Below are 24,707 nucleotides of genomic sequence, written 5' to 3'. Positions count from 1 at the left end.
ATGATCATTGACATTGTGGGCAATGTGTCCAGTCCCTTGGGTCTGACAGAACGTTACATATGATGAACAAGATTTTCAGTAATCCTTATCATATTTGCTTTGGCTGTCTGGGTGAGAGCCCAAGGTCAGTTTGCTTTAAGGGAGCTGTGTTTGGCTTCTGAGTAACCAAAAGCCAGCATTTTAGAAGCTGTTGTGTATCTTGTTTAGTGAGTCAAATTATTATAACCATCAATTTGGGCCATCATCTGGCCCATTCTTTGCAGTTTGCCCAGATTCAGCAACCTCCCTACTCATTCACAGTTGCATGGACCCATCTCTGGCCCCCTTTTTAACCACATGAGCAATCTCCTCTTCCATTCAGGATTGCAGAGCATCCTGTGACAACTTCAACAACAGTTTACATTGGAAAGAACTAAACGTATTTTTCCCTGTCTTTTAATGCAGTGTAGTGACTGAAAGCAACAAGGGAGAGCCAGCGCCATGTGACCACCCAGTTCTCTCTGGGCCAGGAGCAAATGCCCTGCAGACCAAATCTTGAAAATCACCAAAATACACTAGATGCTTCAGTCTGTCTGTCACTGCCTGGCTGGCTGGGCTCAGCCTTGCCCCCATCTAATGGTGATACAGCAGCTTATTGATAATTAGTTACACCCACTGCAGCGAGCAGGGAATTTTGCTGGAGAAAACCAAGATCAGAGTAGCTCTGTGGGACCAGGAGGCAGAGGACTTCAGGAGAGCCTGAGAGATGCAGAAGAATTATTAGTCTGAGGATTTGTTATAGACTTTCAGTTGAACCTTTTGTACTCCAGAATGGGCCCCCATCTGCCCAAAGTCACATGCCATTATAGACCAAAGCAGGTGCAGGAAGCAGATTTCTGCAATGCTGCCCTCAGACATAAGGGGTACTACTCATGGTGAATGTGCTATTGCATAGAAGTGTGTACTTGAGAGGGGGCTTTGGACCACTGAAGGGAAAATGCCACCATGTTAGTGCTGTGCAAGGTGACAAGTATCAGAGAGGTAGCCGTGTTAGTCTGTAGTTTCGAGAACACAAGACTTTTTGTTGCTCATGTTAGTGCTGTAAAACCATGCAACTATGGGGAAACTGAAATAACAGGGGAAGAGACGGGTCATCTTCCTCCCCAGATGCCTGGGAACAGCAGTACAGAGCCCTTACCAGAGTCAGGCTAAACAGAAATCCAGCCTAAATAAAAGATGACCCTGTAAGGAGAGGCACATGCAGGTGCTTCTTCAGCTGGTAACATTACACCCAAGCCCTGTAGCTGCAAGACAGAAATGGGCACTTATTGCTCCTTTACTGAAAAGCTACGGGCAAAAATGATGCAGTCAGTGGTCGCTAGAAATGCTAATGAGGTGTCAGTCAGGATGAAGGAGGCCCAAAGGGTGTGTGTGTGTACTCCGGGCAGCTCCTCACAAGGAGACTCTGAGGCAGCTTTACACTGGCTTACCAACCATGAAAGCCCAATGCGACTGATTACCTCTGATTATTGCCAGAGGGCTTGACTTCCAAGGGAGAACTGTGACATGCCAAAGATTATTGGACATTTGATTCACCGCCTGAGCTACACAAAACTTTGGGAATCGCCACTCTTGTGCCGTTCAGTGACGAGACTACAAAGACCACCAGGGTGACATTCTTGTGGTGGCAAAGCAGGAAGCACCCCCCTTGGCTGCTGTGCATGACCAAGAGTTAGCCCTCACTGAGCCTGCCTTTAAGTACAGGTCAACTCAGGTGAGAAACATTTCATGGGGACTGACCCTCTGAGGGGTCAGGCACCCCACTTCCCTGTGACAGGCTCTGCTGAGGAGAGTGAGACAGCCCAGATCTACCTGTGGATGGCTGTCTGGAGATCTGGTGGTGGTTATTAGTTATGGAACAGCTGGGCCTAGAAAGAGAGTTGCAAGCACTCAGGCAGGACCCTGGCGGGGGCGGGAAGAAAGTTCCTGGAGAAAGAGCGCCTCAGGAGAACTGGGTAGGAAACTACTCTGGCTGGATAGAAAAGCCCCCGGCACACAGAAAGAAAAAACTCCAGAGGAAAGAACAAAGCTCCCCAGGCAGGGAAGTCTGAAAGATACCCTGAATCCGCAGAGGAGGGACTGCCAAGCTCCAGGCAGTGGAGAAGCCTGGGGGTTTGTGTTAGAAACTTGTTTAAATAGATTAGACCCCTGAAGGCACATAGTTCACTATATGTAAGTCTCATGGATCTTCCTGAGACACCAGTCAGGGAAACCGAGGCAGGCATATAGCTGCGGTTCCATATCAATCCAAAAAGAGGCATTCTAGGGCTGGGTGACAGTCACTACAGTATCATTAAGAGAAGCATGAGCATTATGTTTTACACAGAAATTAGATATAGGGCTGAACCAAACTTCTTTGAACTTTGCGAGTATTTAGAAATCAGAATATGGATTTGTATATGAAGATGGCCACTATCTTTATAATAAGCCAATGATTTTACACTCCCAAATTTGGGGGTTTGCAAAATGTGGACCTAAACTGAAATTGTTCATATTAAGACCATCTCTATCCGTAATTATGTGCATGACTTATTTTGTTTCTTGCTTGGTGTGGCAATTGTTTTGACCCTTTAAAGACATTTGTAACAGTATAACCAATATATGTCAGTGAAAAATTATGGTATCAATTTCATTGTGAGTTTGGAATGCTACTGAATTGCAGTAACTCTACATTAAAATGATTGACAATTTGCATTCACCTCACAAATAAGCTTCTTGGAACTGTCATCTTCCTATAAGGAACTCCACTGTGGTCTGTGCTGCTGATTCGTGGGTTTAATGGACCGTAGCTTTTAGATCAAGCTACATTTAGGTGAGTCACAGACTTAACCACTGCAAAATTGTATATCGTGCTGGATTATTGCTGAAAATATAAGACGTGCACTAGTGATGGAAAAGCGTCAAATGGCTCAGATTTCAAGTTACGGTTGTATAAATACCCAAAAAGTTCAGTGCAGGAGTACAGTGCCATGTGAGACCAGTACATGAGAATTGGTGGAGGCTTCCTCTGTGTCTTTGCAATTAATAATAGCAAATAATCTGCAGATATCAGTTTCTACAGAGAGCAGATTAAGAGAGTGCAAGAGTCAGATGATGTGCCAATGGCGCTAGGGGGAAACAGGTGAGACTTGCTCACAAGGACAGTGGATACAAAACAGGCTTAAGAACTAGCCAAGAGCTCTGGCATCCCCTTCATTAAGACGTCAGCCAAAACAAGACAGGGTGTTGAAGATGCCTTTTACACATCGGTGAGATCTGCCAGTATCGGACAAAAAAGCTCAACAGCAGTGAAGATGGGAATCAAGGCTGCAAGAGATCGTCATGAGTTGTGATGTGATGAGAATCTGGTTCCAATGTAATTGGAGGACAAGTCTTGATGCCACTCGAAAGCATCTCATGATGATGCCCTGTGCTACCCTAAGGCAGTATAAAGTCCTTTTCTGTGCTCCAGCTGAAAAGAACATCTATGAACATCTACCTCCTTGCTCAGCTGAGCAGAGGGAGACCCATCTCTTGATGCACTGGGATTTTTCTCTTTTTTTAAACCCCAAATAGATTCAAACAAAAAATGGCAACAAGAAAAGCAAACTTTAGACACCAAATGCTATGAAAAAGATAACATTGTTCCCCCTAGAGTAGATGCTAGAAGTGAGCTTTGTTTCCTTTGTATCAGATTAAGACCTGCAGGGTTATCTGAGAAATGTCACTGATCACTGACTGGCAGGTCATGTCAGAAATCAGTTGCCATTCTTCTTTAATACTCTGACAACTGTTCTGGATCAGTATCTGCTCTTTGTGTGCCCTGCAGAGCCTACTCACAGCATATCATTTTTTCATGACATTTTTTCCAACCCTCTATCTTTCTTTAATAAAAAGGAGAGATCTTTGTTTTCAAAAAATTAATTAAAATACACACAGGACTCTAACAGAGGAAGAACTCTTCTCACAATCTATGTTTGCGAGCTAGACTCTAGCAGCGGGATGCCTGTAGTTGACCTACTGCTGATGGCTTCAGCAAAGCTATTTAACCTATTTCCCAGCATGGTTTTGAATTTCCCAGCATGGTGTGCTAGTGAAATTATTGTAAGAGTTCAGCTGAAAAGGGAGATGTCTTTACTTTCAGTTTTAAATAAAATGAGTGTACTTTTAAGAGGAAAAGTATTTTCTTTGCTGCTTTCCCAATAAGTCCGCCAAACATTTGAAGAAGCAGAATAAGTGTTTGTGAGACAATCATCAATAATAAATTAGTATCTGCTAATGAGAAAGTCTGCAATTTGAATTCAAACCTAGCTAACTTGAGAGAGACTGGAGATGGGGGTTAATGACAAGAGGGGACAGAAGCTATTTCTAGGATGCAAGGTCTTAAAGGATTCTCCTACTGGGATCACATTACAACTATACTGTGTGACCTATACTGGCTTCCATGTGCAAATAAAAGTATTGATTTTTACTTCAAATGAGTTGAGTGTTGGTTATGTTAAAGATCACCTTTCTCCCCCTGTGATATTACTGCTATCGAGGCCATTTCAAGCAATGTAACAACCTACTGCCACCCTCATATAATCTAATCATATAATAAGTGGAGGGGACTTCACTCTCATCTACCCTCTCCAGCAATCTTTGCGGCACTGTCCTTCTCTGTAGTTCTCTCCTGATTTTCAATTACCACAAAGTTCAGTGGAAAGGGATTATGTAAAAAAGGCATGTTCACTTAAGTGATCTGAAACCATCACCTACCCCGCCGCCCAAGTATTCAGTATGTTGTCTTCTGACGTTTGGGACTTTTTGCTATTTTTTCATGTTAGCTGCTATAGAGCAACTATTACCACCAGACGGGGTTAGTTCTTCTTCTGTTAGAATCCTGTGTGCACTTTATTTCAGTTAACACCCAACAGAGTTTTTAGTTTCTAGGTTGTTTGAAGGACTAGACTTAGCAGAAACTCATCTTTCTTTGCAATCTGAGCACATATGACCCAGAAATCACCAATGATGGCATTTTACCGTCCCTTTTCAGAGAAAATTACACTTTAAAGTATTTAGAAGAGTTCACACTATTCCAAGACTTTGTAGTTCCAGCTTCAGTTTTACATAGAATACCCTTCAATATACAGTACTGACATTTTTTTCTCCATTGCTATTCTGAGTTCATACAGTGTAACTACTACCACATCTCACTCTTAGATCTGCTGCTGTTATTGTTTTTCAATTGCCAGGAAGATGTTCTGCAGATTTTTAACCACACCGTTTATCTTCTTTCCCTAGGCGCGTGATTTTGCATCGATTCTGACTGAATAGCCTGTTACTGCAAGTCGCTCACCATCCTGCCGTTACCAAGGCATTTGAAATTAGAATAAATTGCTTTGTAACTAGATTCATCCTTTTGGCCTGCTCCTTTTGTCAGCTTTACTTCACGCCCTTTTCAGGCTGCATGTGCCTCCTATTTTCTTAGGACAACTTCCCTCTCCCTGCTCCGATGGAAATTTAAGTATTTCATACAAAGGGAAACATTTTCAACAGGAGAGACTGAGAAACATTTGCATCAGAATATTCTACAGACCCGTAATTAGGGCACTCACCTGGGAGGTATGGTGTGACCCCTGGGTTCAATCACTGCTCCAAGTCAGGCTGAGTAGGGATTTGAAGCTGATTCTCCCTGGGCAAGTGCTCCAACCTCTGTCCATTAGGCTGTACTGGGAGTAGGGGTCCCCCTTTTTGTGAGAAAAGACTATCCTGTATTGGATAACAGCTGCAGAAGAGGGTTCACAGCTATGAATCCGTGAGTGCAAGGAGGCACCTCTCTCTGCCCAGGAGCTAGGTGCCTGCCTTCCAGAGAGGAGTTTCCAGTTTGCTGTCTGGTTTAGGCAGTTCCATGCTCAGCATGTTGGCTTTTAGGAATTTCATACTTAGCAACCTAACTATCTCTTTACATTAGAGAGAGAGTTTTGACTCTTAACTAGGGACTGCAGATTGCACGAGGTGGCAGAATGTATGTCTTTTTGTGGATCTAGCCCTTAACCTCAGGGGCTCAGAGCTACAGAGGCCTCATCTGCACTACGAGGATAGGTTGAAGTTAGCCATGCTATGTCAATGATATAATGAATGAGTCTATACCATCACGCCCTACCACTGGCCTTAAGGGCTTTCAAACTCTACTTCAGTACTCCTCTTTAATGAGAGGAGTAGCGCTAAATTCAACCTTCTGGGATCCAATTTGGGATTGTGCAGACACAGCACTGTTCTATTTGACATTCTTGGACTCCAGGATGTGCCCCACAGCACCCTAATGTGACCACTCTGGCCAGCTCTTTCAACTCTGCTATTCTCCCAGGAACACAGGAAAAGCCTCAGGAATTTGTGAATTTCATTTGCTGTTTGGCCAGTGTGACGAGCCAGCATCACATCTGACCATGAATGTTCAGGGTCACAAACCAGCTCCTATACTCAGCATGCACGAGATACTGGATCTGATTGCTGTGTGGCAAGAAGAATACGCAGGCAGAACTATGAACCAGCAGCAGAAATGTTGGTGTCTACGCCAAAATCGCAGAATGCAGTATGGAAACCCAGCAGTGCCGTGTGAAAATAAAAGAGCTCAGACAAGCAAACCAAAAGACAAAAACTGCAAATGGTTGGTCTGGATCAGAGCCTCAGACATGCCGTTTTTATGGGTGGCTGCACAGGATTCTAGGATGGACCCAACTACTGTCCCAAAACTGTCCGTAGATATCTCCCAAGCAACTCTTCAGGAAGCCTCTGGCAACCATGAGGAGGACAGCATAGATGAGGAAGAGGAGGAGAAGGAGTATACTCAACAGGCAAGAGCTACGTCTACATGTGAATGCTACATCGAAATAGCTTATTTCGATGAATAACGTCTACACGTCCTCCAGGGCTGGTGCCGTCGACATTCAATGTTGACGTTGGGCAGCACTACATCGAAGTAGGCGCTGCAGGGGAGCGTCTACACACCAAAGCGGCCCACATCAAAATAAGGGTGCCAGGAACAGCTACAGACAGGGTCACAGGGTGGACTCAACAGCAAGCCACTCCCTTGAAGGGCCCCTCCCAGACACATTTGCACTAAACAGCACAATATCCACAGAGCTGACAACTGGTTGCAGACCCTGTGCATGCATCATGGATCCCCAGCTGCAGCAGCAGCCTCCAGAAGCCCGGGGCTAAGGGCTGCTGCACACGGTGACCATAGAGCCCCGCAGGGGCTGGAGAGAGCATCTCTCAACCCCTCAGCTGATGGCCGCCATGGCGGACCCCGCTATTTCTATGTTGCGGGACGCGGATCGGCTACATGTGCCCTACTTTAACGTTCAACGTCGAAGTAGGGCGCTATTCCCATCTCCTCATGAGGATAGCGACTTTGACGTCTCGCCGCCTTATGTCGATTTCAATTTCGAAATAGCGCTCGCCACGTGTAGACGTGGCGGGCGCTATTTCAAAGTTGGCACGGCTACTTCGAAGTAGCCAGCACGTGTAGATGTGGCTAAGCAGAGAATCAAATTTCACACATAGCCAGAACCTTTTTTCTAACTTTGGAGACTTTCCCCTCTCAGGACTTATTGTTGCCAGACCCTGACGGTGAGGAGGACACGTCTGGTGAGTTCACCTTTGTGATCATACTACAGTGGTTAAATGTAATTTAGTTAAATCTCTGATCTGCTGTGAGCAGTTGGGATACAGTGACGGCCAGTCTGCCTGCAGAACAGGAGCTCCCTAGAAAAGTTTGTTAACCTGTATGGAGATGAAGCGGGAATCTTTCCTGCACATCTCTACAAAGCTCTCATTAAGGCATTCTGCAATTCTTCTCAGAAGGCTTCTGGGGAGAGCTGCCTTATTTCATCCTCCACAGTAGGACACCTTACCAAGCCAAGCCAGCAGTAAGTGATCTGGCTTCACTGCAGCACAAAGCATGGCAGCATAAGGTCCAGGTTTCTGGCCACATTCATACAACATTTGCTCCCTATCATGCTCTTTAAGGTATATTTACACAGTAAAGTTATTTCAAAATAACAGCCATTATTTTGAAATAGCTTTCCTAGCACCTACACAACGCAATTGATATTTTGAAAGGGTGGGCTTATTGTGAAGTTGGCAAACCTCATTCTACAAGGAATAGTGCCAATTTTGAAACAGCTATTTCAAAATAGCAGCTGTTCAAACAGGGAATGGAGCCTATTTCAAAATAAGCCAGAGTGTGTCCAGTGGCTCTATTTCAAAATAGGTTCTATTGTGTGTAGCTGGTTTGAAATGCATTTGGTGTGTGGAAGCATTATTTTGAAATAAGTTATTTCAGAATAACTCCAAAAGAGCATGTACAGTCAACTCCTCAGGGCATGGACCTTCTCTGATACAGTGCTGGTCAGGTGCCAGCTAGCTCCCTCTGTGCCCCCTAAATCAGAGGCCGTGGGGCTGCTCTGCCAGTTCCACACTACTGCAGAATTCCCTTCACACCAGAGTGTTCCAGTAGGAAGATCACTAGATTTTCAGCCTTGAAATGCTAGCAGACGTAGCATGAAGATGTCAGAACAGAGGCCATAAAGTTGTTCTCTCATTTTTGGTATCACCAGTTTTGATTAGTGTTGTTCCTAGGCCTTTGTTTAGATCACAGATGAAATTTAGAGAAAGCACATCCTGCTAGTATAAAGAAAATGAATTGCAAGATTAGAGAACAACTTGTACAGCTAAGGGTGGTCGTACTGGCTGTAATTTAGAAACGCACTGCAACAACCTGAGGCAATTCAGGGACATCCAGACAACATTGCTACATCAATGAAAGATCCTTTCTTGCCAATATCTGGACATGGCCATTTCCAAAATCTTAGCAAGAGATAGAACATCGAACACAGCCTTGGAAATTCCTCTTGTGTAAGCGCTGGAAAATTTCTACTTCTCCTTTGTTAGATGTAATAAGGTTTTTACTACCAGCTGAAATAAGTCATTCAGATTTCTTCAGATTGTTTCCAGGAGCTTTTCTTTTTCTGCACAATTCCCTAGTGACTGCCAACAAAGCATCAAAAAAAAAAAACCACCACAGCAGAGCTAAGCTCTGACAGGAAAGCTGAGACTTAGACTTGACTTCCAAAGGTTGAACAGTGGCCTTTGGACATCAAAAGGAAATTGTGCCCCAGTCTAGACTTCTTGATGTAGAATGTTGTGCTGAAACTAGCTTGCTGCTGTATATTTTCATCTTTACCTTCCTTTGACCTGCAGTCTTTGATTCTTTAACTGGCTGTTCTGAAATCATTGCTCAACGTTCTACAGTACGCTCTGGGAATTTGATGCTGACCTCTTTGGCATTTATATCTGTATTTGTTATAGATTCTTCCTAGCTTTCAATAGTAAAAAAAAAAAAAATCCATTGTTGTACTTGCTAGGGGTGAATCCATACCACAGTATTCAAATCTGAATCCAGTTCCAAACTTTGCAAAGTCCTTGATTCTCAGGTTTATGGTTTGGTTTGGGCAAAGCACTAGTTTTTTATGGAAGAGTAGTCAAATGTCTGCTCTCTCTGGTCCTTCTCATGTTGTGGACTCCACTCTTAACATAATTTTCATTTGGGGTGTGGATGGACTAACTGAAGAGTATACACACAAATTATTTAGCCTTGGTTAAAGATTCTCAGTTGACAGCCACTGAGACTGAAGTCCCTATCCATAGAACAGATATACCAGAGGCTGCATCACATCATGTTTCCCACCCAGAGTCATGTCAACATACTTCCACCAAACTTTGGAGAATCATCTCTTGAGTGAGACTGTCATTTGGCTTGTGACTCTGCTGTGAAGGCTGATGGTCAGGGTTGTAGTGGATATTTTTGCACTGTGACACCTAGCTAGAAGGATGGTTCAATGCCTTAATTTAAGGGGCATTGGGAAGAGAAGATGGTGATAGATTAGACATATCTTTAGAAAACCAACCACCAACATCACACGGCTAAACTTAAATTGTAATCCACAAGGAAAAAGGAAAAGAGGGCGCCGAAGAAACACCTGGCATAGAGACCTGAAGGCACACACTAAAAAGACAGTATACACCTGATCAGAACTGGGAAAGATTGTCCAGGACAGGAGATGCTGGTGAATGGTCATCATAGGAGTGGGAGAGACTTACTACTACTACTACTACTATTACTATTAGGTCACTCTATTTTCCCTGATCACTTTTCTTCTTTCTGTCACGTTTGTTTCCTCTTGTTTTATCTCTATCTAATCATGTGCCCCTAACTGAAAGCTTAAATTATCTTGACTCAGAACAAGATTTTCCCCAGGATATAAATGATACTTTCAGATAACAATGATCTACATATACATCCTGAAACATAGCTATTGCATTTTAGCACCATACTGTTTGAAATTAAAACATGTTGCTATGGGAATACAACCAAACTGAGGGCAGTAAAAAAGTAAGAAAGATCACTGGTGCTGCTCCTAGAGACAGTTAAACTCACAATATGTGGAAAGTTCACATGAGTTATTTCCCACTGTTTTGGAGTTTCCCTTCCAGCATCTCCTTTTTCAGACTTCACAAGGAATGGCAAAGAAACCCAAGCAGTTCTGTAAACTGTTAATCATACTTCTAAATCCTGTTTGTCTCTGACTTGCACAGCAGGAATAATTACTTAAAGCTCATTTTCAGTGAAGTCTGCTGAGATTTAAAGCTTTGTGATTAACAGTTACGTTTTGTCAGGGAGTCATGCAGGTAAAGGCCCATTTGTTAGCCTGAAGAATTCTTTACCCCAAAACAAAAGCGTTTTGGTGATTCCAGGCCTCTGTATTCATTTGTCAAAGTTAAGAGCTGCACCAGGTAGAAGCCTCTTCACCCCAGATCCCCTGAGACCAATAATTTTCTTGTCCTTCTTCCTCTGGAGTCAGTGACAATTTCATTCTCTTTTTTTAATAGGAGCTTCTTGTTCAGGCTGATTCTCATTCGTTTGTGCTTAGGCAAATCCACAGTGTCACTTAAGTTGCTGTGTATACACCAGTCTTGTACACACATGGCATGCTCCAAAGTCTTGAATCACTCAAGGTTAAAACTGGAGGTGGACCACACTGGGCCTCAGTATTTAGGCTAGAACCTACATTCACGGAAACAGGCATGTAGTGGGCAATACCAGGTGAGGAAAGGGCAGAATCAAATACCAATGGATAAAGCTTGATATGCCTGAGCTGAAAAGTGGAAGAAACCCACTGTGTGAAAATTTCATTCCCTAGCCTCTATAGTTTCTCTGGCCTTCAAACACACTGCAGAGCACTTGTCTATGGGTGAGGAGGGGATAAGATCAGCTATCCTGTTTGTAAAATGTTCTGTCCTATCTCTGTCAAATGCAGAGAAACTTGTCCTACACTTGAACCCATCTTCTTGTCTATAGGATCCTTGATCGAGCTGTCATCTTTGTAACCAGCCAGCGCCTAGCAAACTGGTCTCTACTTATTTACTATTTCTGAGCACACAGCCAAAAGACACTTAGATATTACAATGTCAGGAATTAGGGAAAGACTTAAGGGTAATAAGAGCATGGGGAATAGTAGTTAAACGGGATTTTTAAGCTTGGACTGCAACAATATATTCACAAGCAGGAAGCTATGCAAAGCAGACTGCTACCCAAATGAGAAAAATAATGATTATGGCTTACTATATTGTAGGGGAAAATGGGATCTGTGCTAAACAAAAACCTTTTGCATCAATCATGGATTTCTCATTCACATTTGTAGGGGGATTCTATTTTAAAAGTCATAAAATACCAGGGGCACAGGAGTTAAATGAGGGCAATCTGAGGAGGACTCTGGTGAGGAGAATTATTGGAGACATGCATCTTAGTCATTTATATAATGAAAAAGATGTGGAGTCTGGAGAAGCAAAGAACATAATTCACTCTGACATCCACTGTAGATAATGCTTTGTAGTTCCTGATTGCCTGGTTCAATGCTCACAATTTATGAGCACACGTGGTATAGAAATGCCATACATGATTAGAATAGGTAAAGAGAATTCAATAAATTCTGAGGGCTGGTTATTCAGCAGGCTCAAATATTTAACATCATTATAAAGTCACTATATGGTCCTGAAACTTGGAGTTTAGCTGATAAGGACTTAATAAATTTCCAGGTAAATTAAATTTCCAGGTAAAATAAATTTCTCAGACAAATCTTCACCATCAAATAGACAGAAAAAAGATTGGGAATGAAGAGCATTGAAGGAGGTCAAACAAAAACTGATAGAGAGGAAATTAAAAAATGAAGATGCCTGAGAAGCACATAGACTGAAGACCCCAATGACATAACAAGACAGGTGTCGACTGGAATCCCCAAGGCAAGAGGTGACAAGGTAGATCCAGGATAACATGGAAATATTCTACAGAAGCAGAACTGAAACTTACCAAAATGACATGGGAAGATGATACAGTGGAGATCAGCAAATACAGAAAGCAGTGATGAACACCATATATTCCATATGGAATAAAGGCTGTGTCTACACTAGCCCAAAACTTCGAAATGGCCATGCAAATGGCCATTTCGAAGTTTACTAATGAAGCACTGAAATACATATTCAGCACCTCATTAGAATGCTGGTGGCCGTGACACTTCGAAATTGACACGGCTCTGCGCCGCGCAGCTCGTCCAGATGGGGGTCCTTTTGTAAAGGACCCCGGCAACTTCGAAATCCCCTTATTCCTAACCTCAGATAGGAATAAGGGAATTTCGAAGTTGCCGGGGTCTTTTCAAAAAGGAGCCCCGTCTGGACGAGCCGTGCAGCGGAGAGCCACGTCAATTTCAAAGTGCCACAGCCGCCGGCATTCTAATGAGGTGCTGAATATATATTTGAGCGCTTTATTAGTAAACTTTGAAATGGCCATTTTCATGGCCATTTCGAAGTTTTGGACTAGCATAGACATAGCCAAAGAGGTATTAGATACAAAACTGGATTCTGAATTCCCTCTTGCACAGCAGGAAACTATAATCTCTTGTGCTACAAGTATTTTCCTTTTCTTTGTACACAGTCTTTTCTCCAGGATGGGAAAGGAGTGACGAGCTAACAAGATCTCCGCAGAACTTATAGTCTCTCCCCTCTGGATTCTTCTGTGTTCTCTTCCTACAAGCTATGGGACTGACCTTTCAACCACCACCAAGCTCACCACCTTCTCGACTCTCCATTCAGAGATGTACCCTTTTCAGGGGATCTTTCTAAAGCTGCTACAGGTTACAGTTGCCTTTCTCATGCCCCAGAGTCCCATCAGATATTGTTGATAAAGCCAGCCATGTCAAAGACTCCTTTGGAGATGGTATGATCTGTATTTAACCATTGGTGTTAATAGTAATACTTGAGATATATTTCAATTTACAGCTGTTCGCTGACCTGCTAGATTAAATAATGATGTCAAAGAGTAACTGGAAGAGAAAAACTTTCTAGTACTCTGTCCCACAGACAGCTGAGCCAAGTAGTAGACAATAAACTCACTAGCTTCTAGATAGGATGTGATGTGCATGGCTAAGAACAAGTGTGTAAAGGACACGCCATGGTAAAGTTAATTTCTCCAAAATCAAACAAGCTTAAAGCACCCCTGTTCTCACTAAATAGTTTATTTGAGGAGATAAAAATTCCAAAATCTGAAGCCCAGGTGTCACTGGTTTGAAATCCAAACATGACTTTACAGATATTAATGTTCTGGATACCCAGATAGAATAGGTGCATTTTATTATCCCCACTTCACAAATGGAGAAAGGTGAGGCAAGGAGCTTAAGTGATTTGTGCAATGTCAAGCCATGACTCAATGGCAGAAATACAATCCAGGAGCCACATTCATCCCTGGAGTAAATGGATACAACATCACTGAGTACAGGGGAGTTGCACTATCTTACGCAAGGGGATTAATCACCCCATAGGAGTCCTGGTAGTCAATGGCCTGCCCTAACCACCGTTTCACAAGATACAACAAAGGAGGGAATGAACAAAAGCAAGAATAAAACCTATACCAATCCTTCCACCACCAGCATTAAAACACCACTGTGGAACATAGGACCTGGCAGAGCTTGGAAGGTATTGCAGTCAGACAGCATCGACCAACTGTTCTTGCCTGCCATCTAGTCTGGATTCTCCATCAGAAAAGTCAGCTGTCCCTGCCATCCCTGGACACATGCTAAAGCTGAACCTTCTTTAATGTGTCCAGAGGGCCATGGCTTTGTAATGAATTTGCCACCAGAAGACAAATTAGAAAAGCTGTAATGAGATTGTTGTGAAACTCTTGTTAATAAGGGCACTCAAGGGAGCCATGTGAGGGTTGAGATAAAGAGCAGTGAAGGCTATATAAACTCCATGATGATTAATTATTTCCTAAAAAATGTCTAAATTATTGATGAACTGAAGCAGAATGCACATGGAGTTGATAACAGGTTTGGAAAAATAGTGGAGGAGCATAACTGGTGAGTGATTTTCAGAAGGGCAGTTGGGTAATTATTTCTTACAATCAAGGATATTTTGGAAAACTGAAGAGAAGGCAGAAGAATTTTGAAGGATTAAACAGTACCTGCAGGTTACTTTACAAAGAGCATGCTGCTTAGTGTATGAGTCAGAGAACTTGGAGTTAGGACTTCTGGCACCTACTCCTGTGTTTGCCACTGATTGATGGTGTATCCTTGAGCAAGTCATTTTGGTCTTGATTTTCAAAAATGAACATCTAAAGTTAATCTCCTACTGCCAGATTTTTTAAGCTGATTTTGGTGTCTAAAACAGACAGATTCCTGGGATTTTCTAAAGCACACAGATACCTAACTCTCAGTGGATATGTACCTGCCTTTTTAGGTACTTAAATACCTTTAAAAATCTGTTCCACAGGCACTTCCGGAAACATTAATTTGTGTCCCACTGAAAAGTAATGGGATTTAGGCTTCTAAATCCAACTTCAAGCACCTTAATTGGTGACTGATTTCCAAAAGCGTTACTCCAGATTTACAACAGCATAATTGAGATGAGATTATGACCCCCAATACAGGTTGGGAACTGTTTTAAAATGGTAGATAGAGCTCAAGCTGTTTCTCTCAGAGAGTCGGTTTTGCCTAATGGGCTAAGCACTAAACTGGGACATAGGACACCCAAGTTCTGTACCTGGTTTGGTCCCTATGCTGCTGGGTGACCTTGGGCAAGTCACTTCCCCTCTGTGCCATCACTCCAGAGAGCCCTCTGTCAACAGATAGGACTTCCAGACCACTGGGCAGCCCTGTCTGCTGTGCTTCCAGTTGGCCACTCTGTTGAGAGAGTGGCCAGGCAGTCTGGCTGCTCTCTGTTGACAGAGTGGATCAACAGAGCGATCTGCTTTTGTCTGTGGCCGCAATCTGTTGACAGAAGTTTTGTCAGAACACACCTTCCGACAGTAACTTCTGCTGACAGATCACTGTAGCATAAATATAGCCCATGTGTGCCTTTCAATGAAACCTGAGTTTGAGTCAATGGAAATTTTGTCTTGGGATCAAAGACAAAATAAGATGTACAGTGTGGGCAAAGAAGAAAATTTTGCCCTTTGCACACGTTAAGTACTTTCAAGAAATGAACTGATTCAGTGGGAACTGTGAAATCAAAATGGCACAGAGCCTACTTCAAGGAAACGCAGAAAATCTCAGGGGTAAAAATGATGTGTCATAGTCTGCTTCTGCAAAGAAATTTACCATTCAAGAAACTACCAAAATTTTGCTTCAGTTCTGCTAGATTCATCTGGGCTGGCTGATAATTCAACTGCCTGGCTTTGGCTATCAGAAGTTCAGCTGCTAAAATGGTGAATGGGGGATGGATGGATTAGGTTATACAGTCAGTAGCCAATTCAGCCCAGTCACTCAATATTACTTTCAAAAATTTCACACAAAGTATCTCTTATTTAATTAAATTAACTAACGCTAATAATTCAGTGGAGTCCCTTTGCACCCAGGCTTGGGAAAGGACTAAAAGATTTAAACAGAGGAAGTTTTCCATGCATCATGGGAATTATATATAAAAATCAGAGATGGACCAGTCAATGAACCTCAGATCTGAACCTCTTTAAATTTTAGATTCTATTTGGATTTTGAGTTCTTAGAATTCTGGGGAATGTTTGGCTCCAGAATTTTGTTTTGACCAATTTTCAAGACAAGGAATCATCTGGATGTTCAGAGGTGTTCAGATCTGAGGTTTGGGTTCAGGACCATTTTTAGCTTGAATAAATTTCATACAACCTACTAGGCCTGTCTATTTCTGTTTAGTGCAACTGATCTTGCAAAGTGGAATTGTAGTTCAGACACTCTGGGCTGGATATATAAACAGTTAACACCTGGCTAGACAGTCTAGTGTTCAAAACCATTTGTACTTAGTGGTAGTATGGTTTTATAAATCTGGTAACTAACTTATTTCTGTCCATACAGATTATCTCCTCACACTTTATTCTTTCTAAGCAAGATACTCTGCTATACGGGAAGCAAAAAAGAAGTCACCTCAAGGCAACAAATCCCCAATTGATGTTATGAAAAGGCAGAATAATACAATCCAAATTAGAAGTGTTTCATGTCAGTTTACCTCAAGGCTTTGCATAATGATCCTCTCTAAGGATTACAGGATCTTTCTGTTTTTAATAGCAAGGCAACCTTGTATCTTCCAGAAGTATTTGCTTCTCAGAGACCATGGTTTATATTATCTCTACCTCAAAATGTCTATAATTGACTTAAAAAGCTTATCAAGAAAAGAAATGTCATTCTCACCAGTGGGAGGGAATTTAAATTAAAATGATCACAGAACTTGCTACTTTGCCGCATTAAATAGATGGCTTATCTCTTTCTGATCCTACTAATACTACCAGTTTTCAGAAATGAAAATATTGAGATTAAATGTCACAATTTAACGGGTTCGTGACTGAATACTACAGTCAAAGAACTTTATGGACAGACCTCGTGTATCTATGTCAGACTTCATAAGGGAAGATCAGAAGGGCATGTCAAAGTTGAAACCTTGAAGGACAGATAATGGATCTGTTAAGTCCCTCCATTTCAACCATGACAGTTTACCTCCCAGAACCCCTCCCAGAGTTCACAATGGACAATGCACCTCTCTGCTACTCCCAATATAATGCTATGACTTGGAGCTGTGGTTCTCAACCTGTGATCTGTGGATGCCTGGGGAGGTCCACAGACTATGTCTAAAGGGTCCATGAAAGTCTGAAAACGGACTGAATAGAATTAAACTACACAGAGGATAGATTTGCAAAGAGGGCTGCCTTTCTGCTCCAAGTTTTTAGTGGTCCACAAATGAAAAAAGGTTGAGAAACCTCTGCCTTAAAGACATAGCACATCTCCTGGATATTAATGTTCTTTTAGCAAACTTTATGACTGAGGATAGGTTGAATCCAATATACTTATCTGATTTTCTTTCAACTTGTTTCTAAACAATTTTAAAGATCTGAATCTGATAGCTATTTAGTTTGCCCTAAAATTAACCTTTGAATAATGGCAGCAGGTGCATTCTGTAGCAGTCAGACTCTGGAATACCTTCCTATCTAGTTTTAGAAACTCATGGCCTGTCTGTGTGTATAGGAAGAGACTGAAAGAAAATGGTTTTCTTTTAATGCTAAGGATTCTTAAATCACGAGTGTTTATTTCAGACGCAGCTGTGGGCTGTGCGTAGAAAGCTTTACAGATGTAGGAGTGTTGATAAGCTTATGGCTTTATGCCGCCTTTATTCAGAGTTAGTTTCTGAAGTGCCTAAAAACCACTGTCAAATAAAAGTGATTATTATTATTATCTTCATTACTAGACATTGTATTTACAGAGGGTTCCCTCAGTGGGGGCTGGGGGTTGATCACACAGGTGCATTTTAATACTGCTTTGAAGGAGCAGCAGGTTACCCTGCATAAGAATGCTAGTGAGCACAGCGTACACACCAGCTGGCTGATAGGCCTGGACACAACCCTTTTGCAGCAAACCTCAGCTCCTGAAGCTCCAGAAACAGGCCCAGCAGCCAGATTTCACCTCCTACTGCTTCTCCCCACTAAGGTGAGATCCTGCTCTGCTGTATGTACCAGAGAAAACAGGCTCCTCATGCCCCCCTGCATATTAGTGTACCCACACAGCAGAGGAGAATTTAGCCCTTAGTATTTATTTAACTGCCAGTGAGTGCCCTGTCAAACCCAAGCTGAATGTGCTGTTAAAAGATAATTAAGGCCCTTAACGAGGAATCAACAAGTTTATACATTGCGAGCAAATGAATGGCTGTTTTGGTGGCTATTTATATGTTCGGATGTAGTGCCAGAATTGCTCTCAGAATGCCAGCTGAACCATGGCACACATCCAACTCCTCCACCGAAACACCCTCTGTCAATAGCGTGGGCGCGGCACACGTGCCATAACAGTGGCTCCCCTCCCCCACCCCAGAGTGCCAACTGTTCTTGAAATGACTCGGTGTGCAGTGTACATGGGCTGTTGCGTATGTGAGGGAAATGTGGTGCTCTCAAATTCTCATCTATGCTGTCAACTAAATGAGATTTTGTGAGGATGCCCAGCTCTTGTCAGATGACCGAACCGGGCCAGTGTGACTTCTCAGGAAGGAAGCTTCCTTTTACCTTTCCAGATATGCTCTGGGATGCCAGAGATGAGCTGTCTGCCACATGGCGTGGGATGGCTGTTCACAGTAGTGCTGCCGCAGAGAGCAGCAGGGTTGTTAAGAGAGAGAATTTGGGAGTAAGAGATCTGTACTGCAGGCTAAAACTGCTCACCCTCCCCAGCTCTCTATGCAGTCATAAAACAATCTACGTCCCAGTGAAGCAGCAGTCCCACTGCATAGGGAGTGGCAATAGGATTCAGGGAATCCATGCACACACACATACCATGGGACATGGGCAGTGCCTCCCCAAACAGCCCTGTGTGGCCCTGCCCATGCGCCTCCCAGAAGGCCCCCTCCTGCTTGCCCTCTCTCCTTTGCCACAACCCCAGCAGGCTGGCTGCTTCTCTTCAGGGAAGAGTGCGGAGGTTGGAACAGCCGTGACCAGCTTGTGGCTAGGACTTGCAGGGGCTGGGGCCACCCAATGCTCTGAGGGTTTGGGGAGCTACTGGCACTGAGGCTCCCTGCCTGGTGCTCAGAGTGGGGCTTGTGGGGGCACCTGGTATTCAGGGTCAGGAGGAGGTATGCTCCGCCTGCCCATTTGGTGCTCAGAGGGATCAATCTGCAAGTCTGTGGGAGAGGTCGGAATAAAGCCAAGGTTTCCTGATTCCCAAACCCATATCTTATGCACTGACCCATGATTTATTTCAGGAATAATCACACTGAAGTGGTTCCCATGAGTGATTTAAAGTAACTGAGATGCAGTAAAAATACGACCCCAGGGGCCCAAGTTTTCTAATGTGCCTAGCTATTTGGCATCCCTTGATTTTTTGGGTGCTCAACTTGAGACATCTTCAAGGGATCAGATTTTTCAGAAAGCAGGTGGACAGCAGTTTCAGAAAACTGGGCCTTTTCAAGCAGTTTCTAGGCAGTGTGACAGGGTGAGGCCAGGGGAGCAATTTACATGGTAAAAAGCAGCTCTAAAAGGCAGACACAGCCCTGGCAATCAGGCAGAGTTGGGACAGCAGAAGAAGAGGCTGCCATAAACCAGTTAGGGCCAGCGGGTCCCACTTGAGGCTGCCACAGGCCTTTTAAAAGCCTTTTCCCCCAATGAGGGGATTGTGGAGCGGGGAGTGTCAGATGAGTTTGAAGAGGAGTGTGGCAATTCAGACAAGCAAGGAAAGAGTTAGAGAGTGGTGCAAACAACTAATAGTAACACCTGCGGTGGTAAGCAGCTCCTGCAAGTAACCTCAGGGCCAGTTACAGGCTGAGGAGACTGGGTACTCAGCCCGGTCAAACCAGGGAGACTTTACCCACTGCCCTTTGAGTCAACAGACCAAAGCCCTAACCCCAGCAATGGCAACCAGGCCCCATGCTGTGGGACAGTGGACTGAGCAGAGGTCTGGGTCCCAGGAGATGCATAGACCCTGTCAAACCAGGCCAGTAATTTAAGGTTCACTGAGCTTGAGCCATTCAACTTCAGATCATTTTGTGTCATTAGGACTTGCAGAAGACATGTAAATAGTACCAAAATGTGATAAAAATGGTGGAGAAGAGGAGATACTGTGGCCCACATCACAGCTATGCTAATTTATACCAGCTGTGGGTCTGGCCCCATATGTCTGTTATTTTCTATATAAATAACTTTCAGCTAGCACGCTTCCTGAGTTCTACGTAGCCCATCCCAGAAATCAGCCTTTACAAATCTTCTGTTTTCCGTACTGATGCATCTGAGGGTTACTCCGTATACCCAGGCCCATAGAATCTGTCTCACTTTGTCTTCCTTTCCAGTGAAGGAAATGTCAATCACACAAACAATCAAGATATTTGTACCCAGCATACACAACTTTGTACAATCCTGTGTAATGTTAACAGCATTTGAAATTAAATAAGATAGGCCACACCAGCAAAGATTTCTAACCATGAGCTTACTCGGAAAACTTTCTCCACTCTTGTGATACTTTTCCCAAAGATGGTTCCAAGCTGGTCTCCTATTCCAGCCAGCAGGAAGCCAAACAGTGGAATCCCAAAGATGGCATACAAAATGCAGAAAATTTTGCCTCCTTCGGTGCTTGGGGCGATGTTCCCATACCCTGGAGAGAAAAAGTATCATAAGTTCACAATTCTGGCATTGCCTCTTGTGCAGGTGCCTATACGCCACTCTGTATCATTTCTCAGCAAGAAAAGGAAGTTTCCTTACATAGTCTCCAACACATTATGCTGGTTGGACAGAGGTCAAACAGGATGTTTTTAGCAGAAACCAGCATTAGTCATTCACATGTAACACTCAGTTATTACTATTTCCCTCTGGATTCATCTTGTTTAAAGCTGTTATTTGAGTAATTGGACTACCTTTACTCAGCATAGCAACAGCAAAGTACCCTACAGGACACCTTTAGATTAGAGCACTGGCCTACCTCTTCCATGCTGCTACAGCATTTGGACACTTGTCAGTTGCTTCCTGATGGGAGGATGGCTCACCTGAATATTCTTATTCTCTGTTTTCAGCTCTGAATTACATAGGCTCCTTATCACAAACTGTACAAATTGCCATTTCCAGTCCTTGCTGCTTTGCCAATGTGAGGCTTTCAGGACTTCCTTTATTCATTCTTCTTTCCAATTTAATAATATAAAGCCCAAGTTTTATTTTACACTGTTGTAATGGGTTTTCACAAACAGCTCTTTGAGAATTCTCTCTGGAGATTTAAGCAGCATTATTAATGTGGTAATAAAGACTCCTATATGACTTTGTGTTTCCCCTTAATTAGGTAACTCACAGAGCTGACTCAACAGAGTGCAAATGCTAATTAACTCCTAATTACCTGTCTATTTCTGCTGAAGCTCTCTGTTCAATCTGAACACCTTAAAACCAGACCAAAGTTGGCCAAAGCCTCAGAACACCATCCAAGCTTGTGAGCAACATGCCAGGACATAAGGATCCCATTGTCTGCGTAAGAGTCTTTGGGCATACACTCTGCTACAAAGCAACTTTCACATCAGCTACTCTGAAATGCAGAAAGATCCTTGCCCAAAGCTCCCCACAATCTTCCTACAGCCGAAGTGCAAGGGGACTGTGGGAGGCTAGTACTGGCAACACTAGGGGACTCTGTAGAGGGGAGTGCCTGGAGAGCACAAGGTAGAGCTCAACCCCTTAGCACACAGAAGGTGCCAGGAGCAGAGGAGGAAAATATATTAGGACATTTCTAAAAGTGTAGCCAGAGCCGACAGTGAGTGCATTTCCCCAGCACACGCAGGGAAGTAAGGGCAATAATGATTCTGTGCAACCAAATGAAACCTTTTCAGTCGGGGGAGTTTGTACAAACTCTTTCCTTTCTCCCCATTCACTCTGTGCCTTTATGCCATGATTTATAACTACAGTGTCCATTGTGTCTCTATTTGGGAAGCACAGTTACCGTTTAAGAGAAGAAATAAGAAGTTTAAGTGCATCACCTGAACCATTAGAGTAAATTTTATTTTGGGGTCTCCATTACAACCCTTTTATTATATTGGTTTCTTGCTTGGCTACTCTGAAAATTAGCACACACCTGCAAAGGAAAAATCAGATTAAATTCAAAATTGTAACCAATAAATCCTAGTGGTGATTTTCATAACCAAGACCATACCGGATGCAATCACAGGGTCTGATTCAGGAAAGTGTCCTGGTTTAGGAAGGTATGGTAAGTACATGCTTGGCTTTAAGCATATACTTAAATCCTACTGTAGTCAAGAGAGTCTAAAAACAACTTGAAGCTTTTCTGAATCAGGGCTATGAAGTGTAATAGCCCATCTATAAAGTTTCCAAACATTTTTTTTGTATAAAAATGAATCCAGATGAATGACACTTCAGTTTTTGACTCTCCCAGAAATACCAGCTGCAGGTAAAGGCAAAGATCATCAATTTATTTTTCCCAGAAGAATTAGTACCAAGACAGGTGATAAAAATAATTAGAGTAAAGGTTTCATTCATAAATGGACTGACAGATGGAAAGATTAGTGCTACTTAGGATGATACAAGTAAGAAGGAGCTTGACAGATTAATACAAATATTAGTGGCATAGGAAAAGTAAATTGAGCATTCCTATTTTTTCCATAGGACATTATTAACTTGTTGAACTCATTGCCACCAGGTATCATTGAGGCAAAATCTGGGTAGGATTTTTAGAAGGATTAGACACTAACGTGGATAATAAGTAGACCACCAGTTAAAACAGCTGCAATTTGAGAAAATTATGAGGGATATAAACCCTCATGCTTCAGAGTATAAATCAACCACTAACTGATATGATTAGGCACCTTCTTTTGTGGGAATGTTTTTCCATTAATGACCACTACAGGATTTCTTGCACCTTCAACTGAATCATCTGGCACTTGTGCTTGATCTTCGGAGACAGAGTTGGCTTGTGTAGCCATGGCCAAGTAGGCAGACACCTCTACAGAGTTACAAAACTGTGAACATTTCTGCACTACTTGCTCTCTGGTTGACTCTTGCTTTCTTGAACTCTCATTATATAAGGAGTGCCTCATGTGCACCCCAGAGCTCAGTGTCAGATACACCACACAATGATACAGCCAGAGCACCCGAAGACAGCTGTTCTGCTACTTTGCCTGTCGCTCTGAAAGCTAATCTTATTTCACCCATTCCTTCCCAATGCCATCATCCTCCTTAAAATAGAAATATACCTATGGTTGTGATGACTGTTCCAGCAAAGAAAAAGGCACTTCCAAGGTCCCAGTGACTGCTGTTGTTAGACGAGTTTCCTATGGGACTGACTCCTGCATTATCTGCATCAATGGCATGCTGCAAGGAAAGAGATAACAAGTCAGTCTACAATGTGCCTTCTCATGTGTGGTACAGTTAGAGGCAGGAACCCCAGCTCCATCAGTGGGGAAGCTTGGATCTGATCACAGAATCACAGAATCATAGGGCTGGAAGGGACCTCAGGAGGTCATCTAGTCCAGCCCCCTGCTTCAAGCAGGCTTAACCCCTACTAAGTCATCCCAGCCAGGACCTTGTCCAGCCAGGACTTAAAAACCTTGAGGGATGGAGAATCCACCACCTCTCTAGGCAACGCATTCCAAAGCTTCACCACCCACCTGGTGAAGAAGTTTTTCCTAATATCTAACCTACACCTCTCCCTCTTCAACTTCTGACCATTACTCCTTGTTCTGCCATCTGATACCAGTGAGAACAATTTCTCACCCTCCACTTTAGAGCTCCCCTTTAGGAAGTTGAAGGCTGCTATTAAATCACCTCTAAGTCTTCTCTTCTGTAAACTAAACAAGCCCAAATCCCTCAGCCTATCCTCATAGGTCTTGTGCTCCAGACCCTTAATCATTTTTGTTGCCCTTCGCTGAACCTACTCTAGCAAATCCACATCCTTTTTATACTGGGGGGCCCAAAACTGGACACAATATTCCAGATGTGGCCTCACCCGTGCCGAATAAAGAGGAATAACTACTTCTCTAGATCTGCTCAAAATGCTCCTCCTAATGCACCCCAGTATGCCATTAGCTTTCTTGGCTACAAGTGCACACCGTTTACTCATACCCAGCCTTTCATCCACCATAACCCCTACATCCCTTTCCATTGTACTGCTGCTGAGCCAGTCGGTCCCCAGCCTGTAACAATGTTTGGGATTCTTCCGCCCCAGGTGCAGGACTCCATACTTCTCCTTATTGAACTGCATCAGATTTCTTTTGGCCCAGTCCTCCAATTTATACAGGTCCCTCTGGATTCTCTCTCTACCCTCCAACATATCAACCTCTCCCTTCTCCTCTTCTGTAAATGATGCTCCAAGTACAGTAGCATTCTTCATACAAATTGTATCCCCAATGTATTCTACCAGAATTAAATAATAAATATCACAGGGGAAGAAAAATTAAGAGGCACAGACAAATGAAGAAAGATGCAATGAGGCTTGGAATCAAAGTCCAGGTCTATGTCTACACAACAGCAATCTTTCGAAAGAAGTCCTTCCAAAAGACCTCTTCCAAAAGAGCTTCTTTCGAAAGAGTGCATCCACACAGGCTGTGTCTACATTTGCATTCCCTCTTTTGAAAGAGGAATTCAAATAAGGGAAATAAAAAATGCAAATGAGGCACTGATT

The 24,707-nt window shown here is 43.1% G+C and overlaps 1 protein-coding gene across 1 annotated transcript in view; it reads right to left on the bottom strand.

Moving 5' to 3' along the window:
* The window catches only part of KCNK10 (potassium two pore domain channel subfamily K member 10), a 92,362-nt gene that overhangs the window by 9,771 nt on the left and 57,884 nt on the right, over positions 1 to 24,707 (bottom strand). Inside the window, exons 3-4 of the mRNA XM_074998775.1 lie at positions 23,281 to 23,398; positions 20,533 to 20,693 (exon numbers count right to left, since the gene is read on the bottom strand). Of these exons, the coding sequence (XP_074854876.1) occupies positions 20,533 to 20,693; positions 23,281 to 23,398 (279 nt within the window). The remainder of the gene's footprint in view (positions 1 to 20,532; positions 20,694 to 23,280; positions 23,399 to 24,707) is intronic.

This window comes from Carettochelys insculpta, chromosome 6 (assembly GCF_033958435.1).
Source record: "Carettochelys insculpta isolate YL-2023 chromosome 6, ASM3395843v1, whole genome shotgun sequence".
In the NCBI taxonomy this organism is placed as follows: Eukaryota; Metazoa; Chordata; order Testudines; family Carettochelyidae; genus Carettochelys; species Carettochelys insculpta.
Note: the sequence above shows the minus strand (reverse complement) of the source record. Positions and strands in the feature narration are given on the sequence as shown.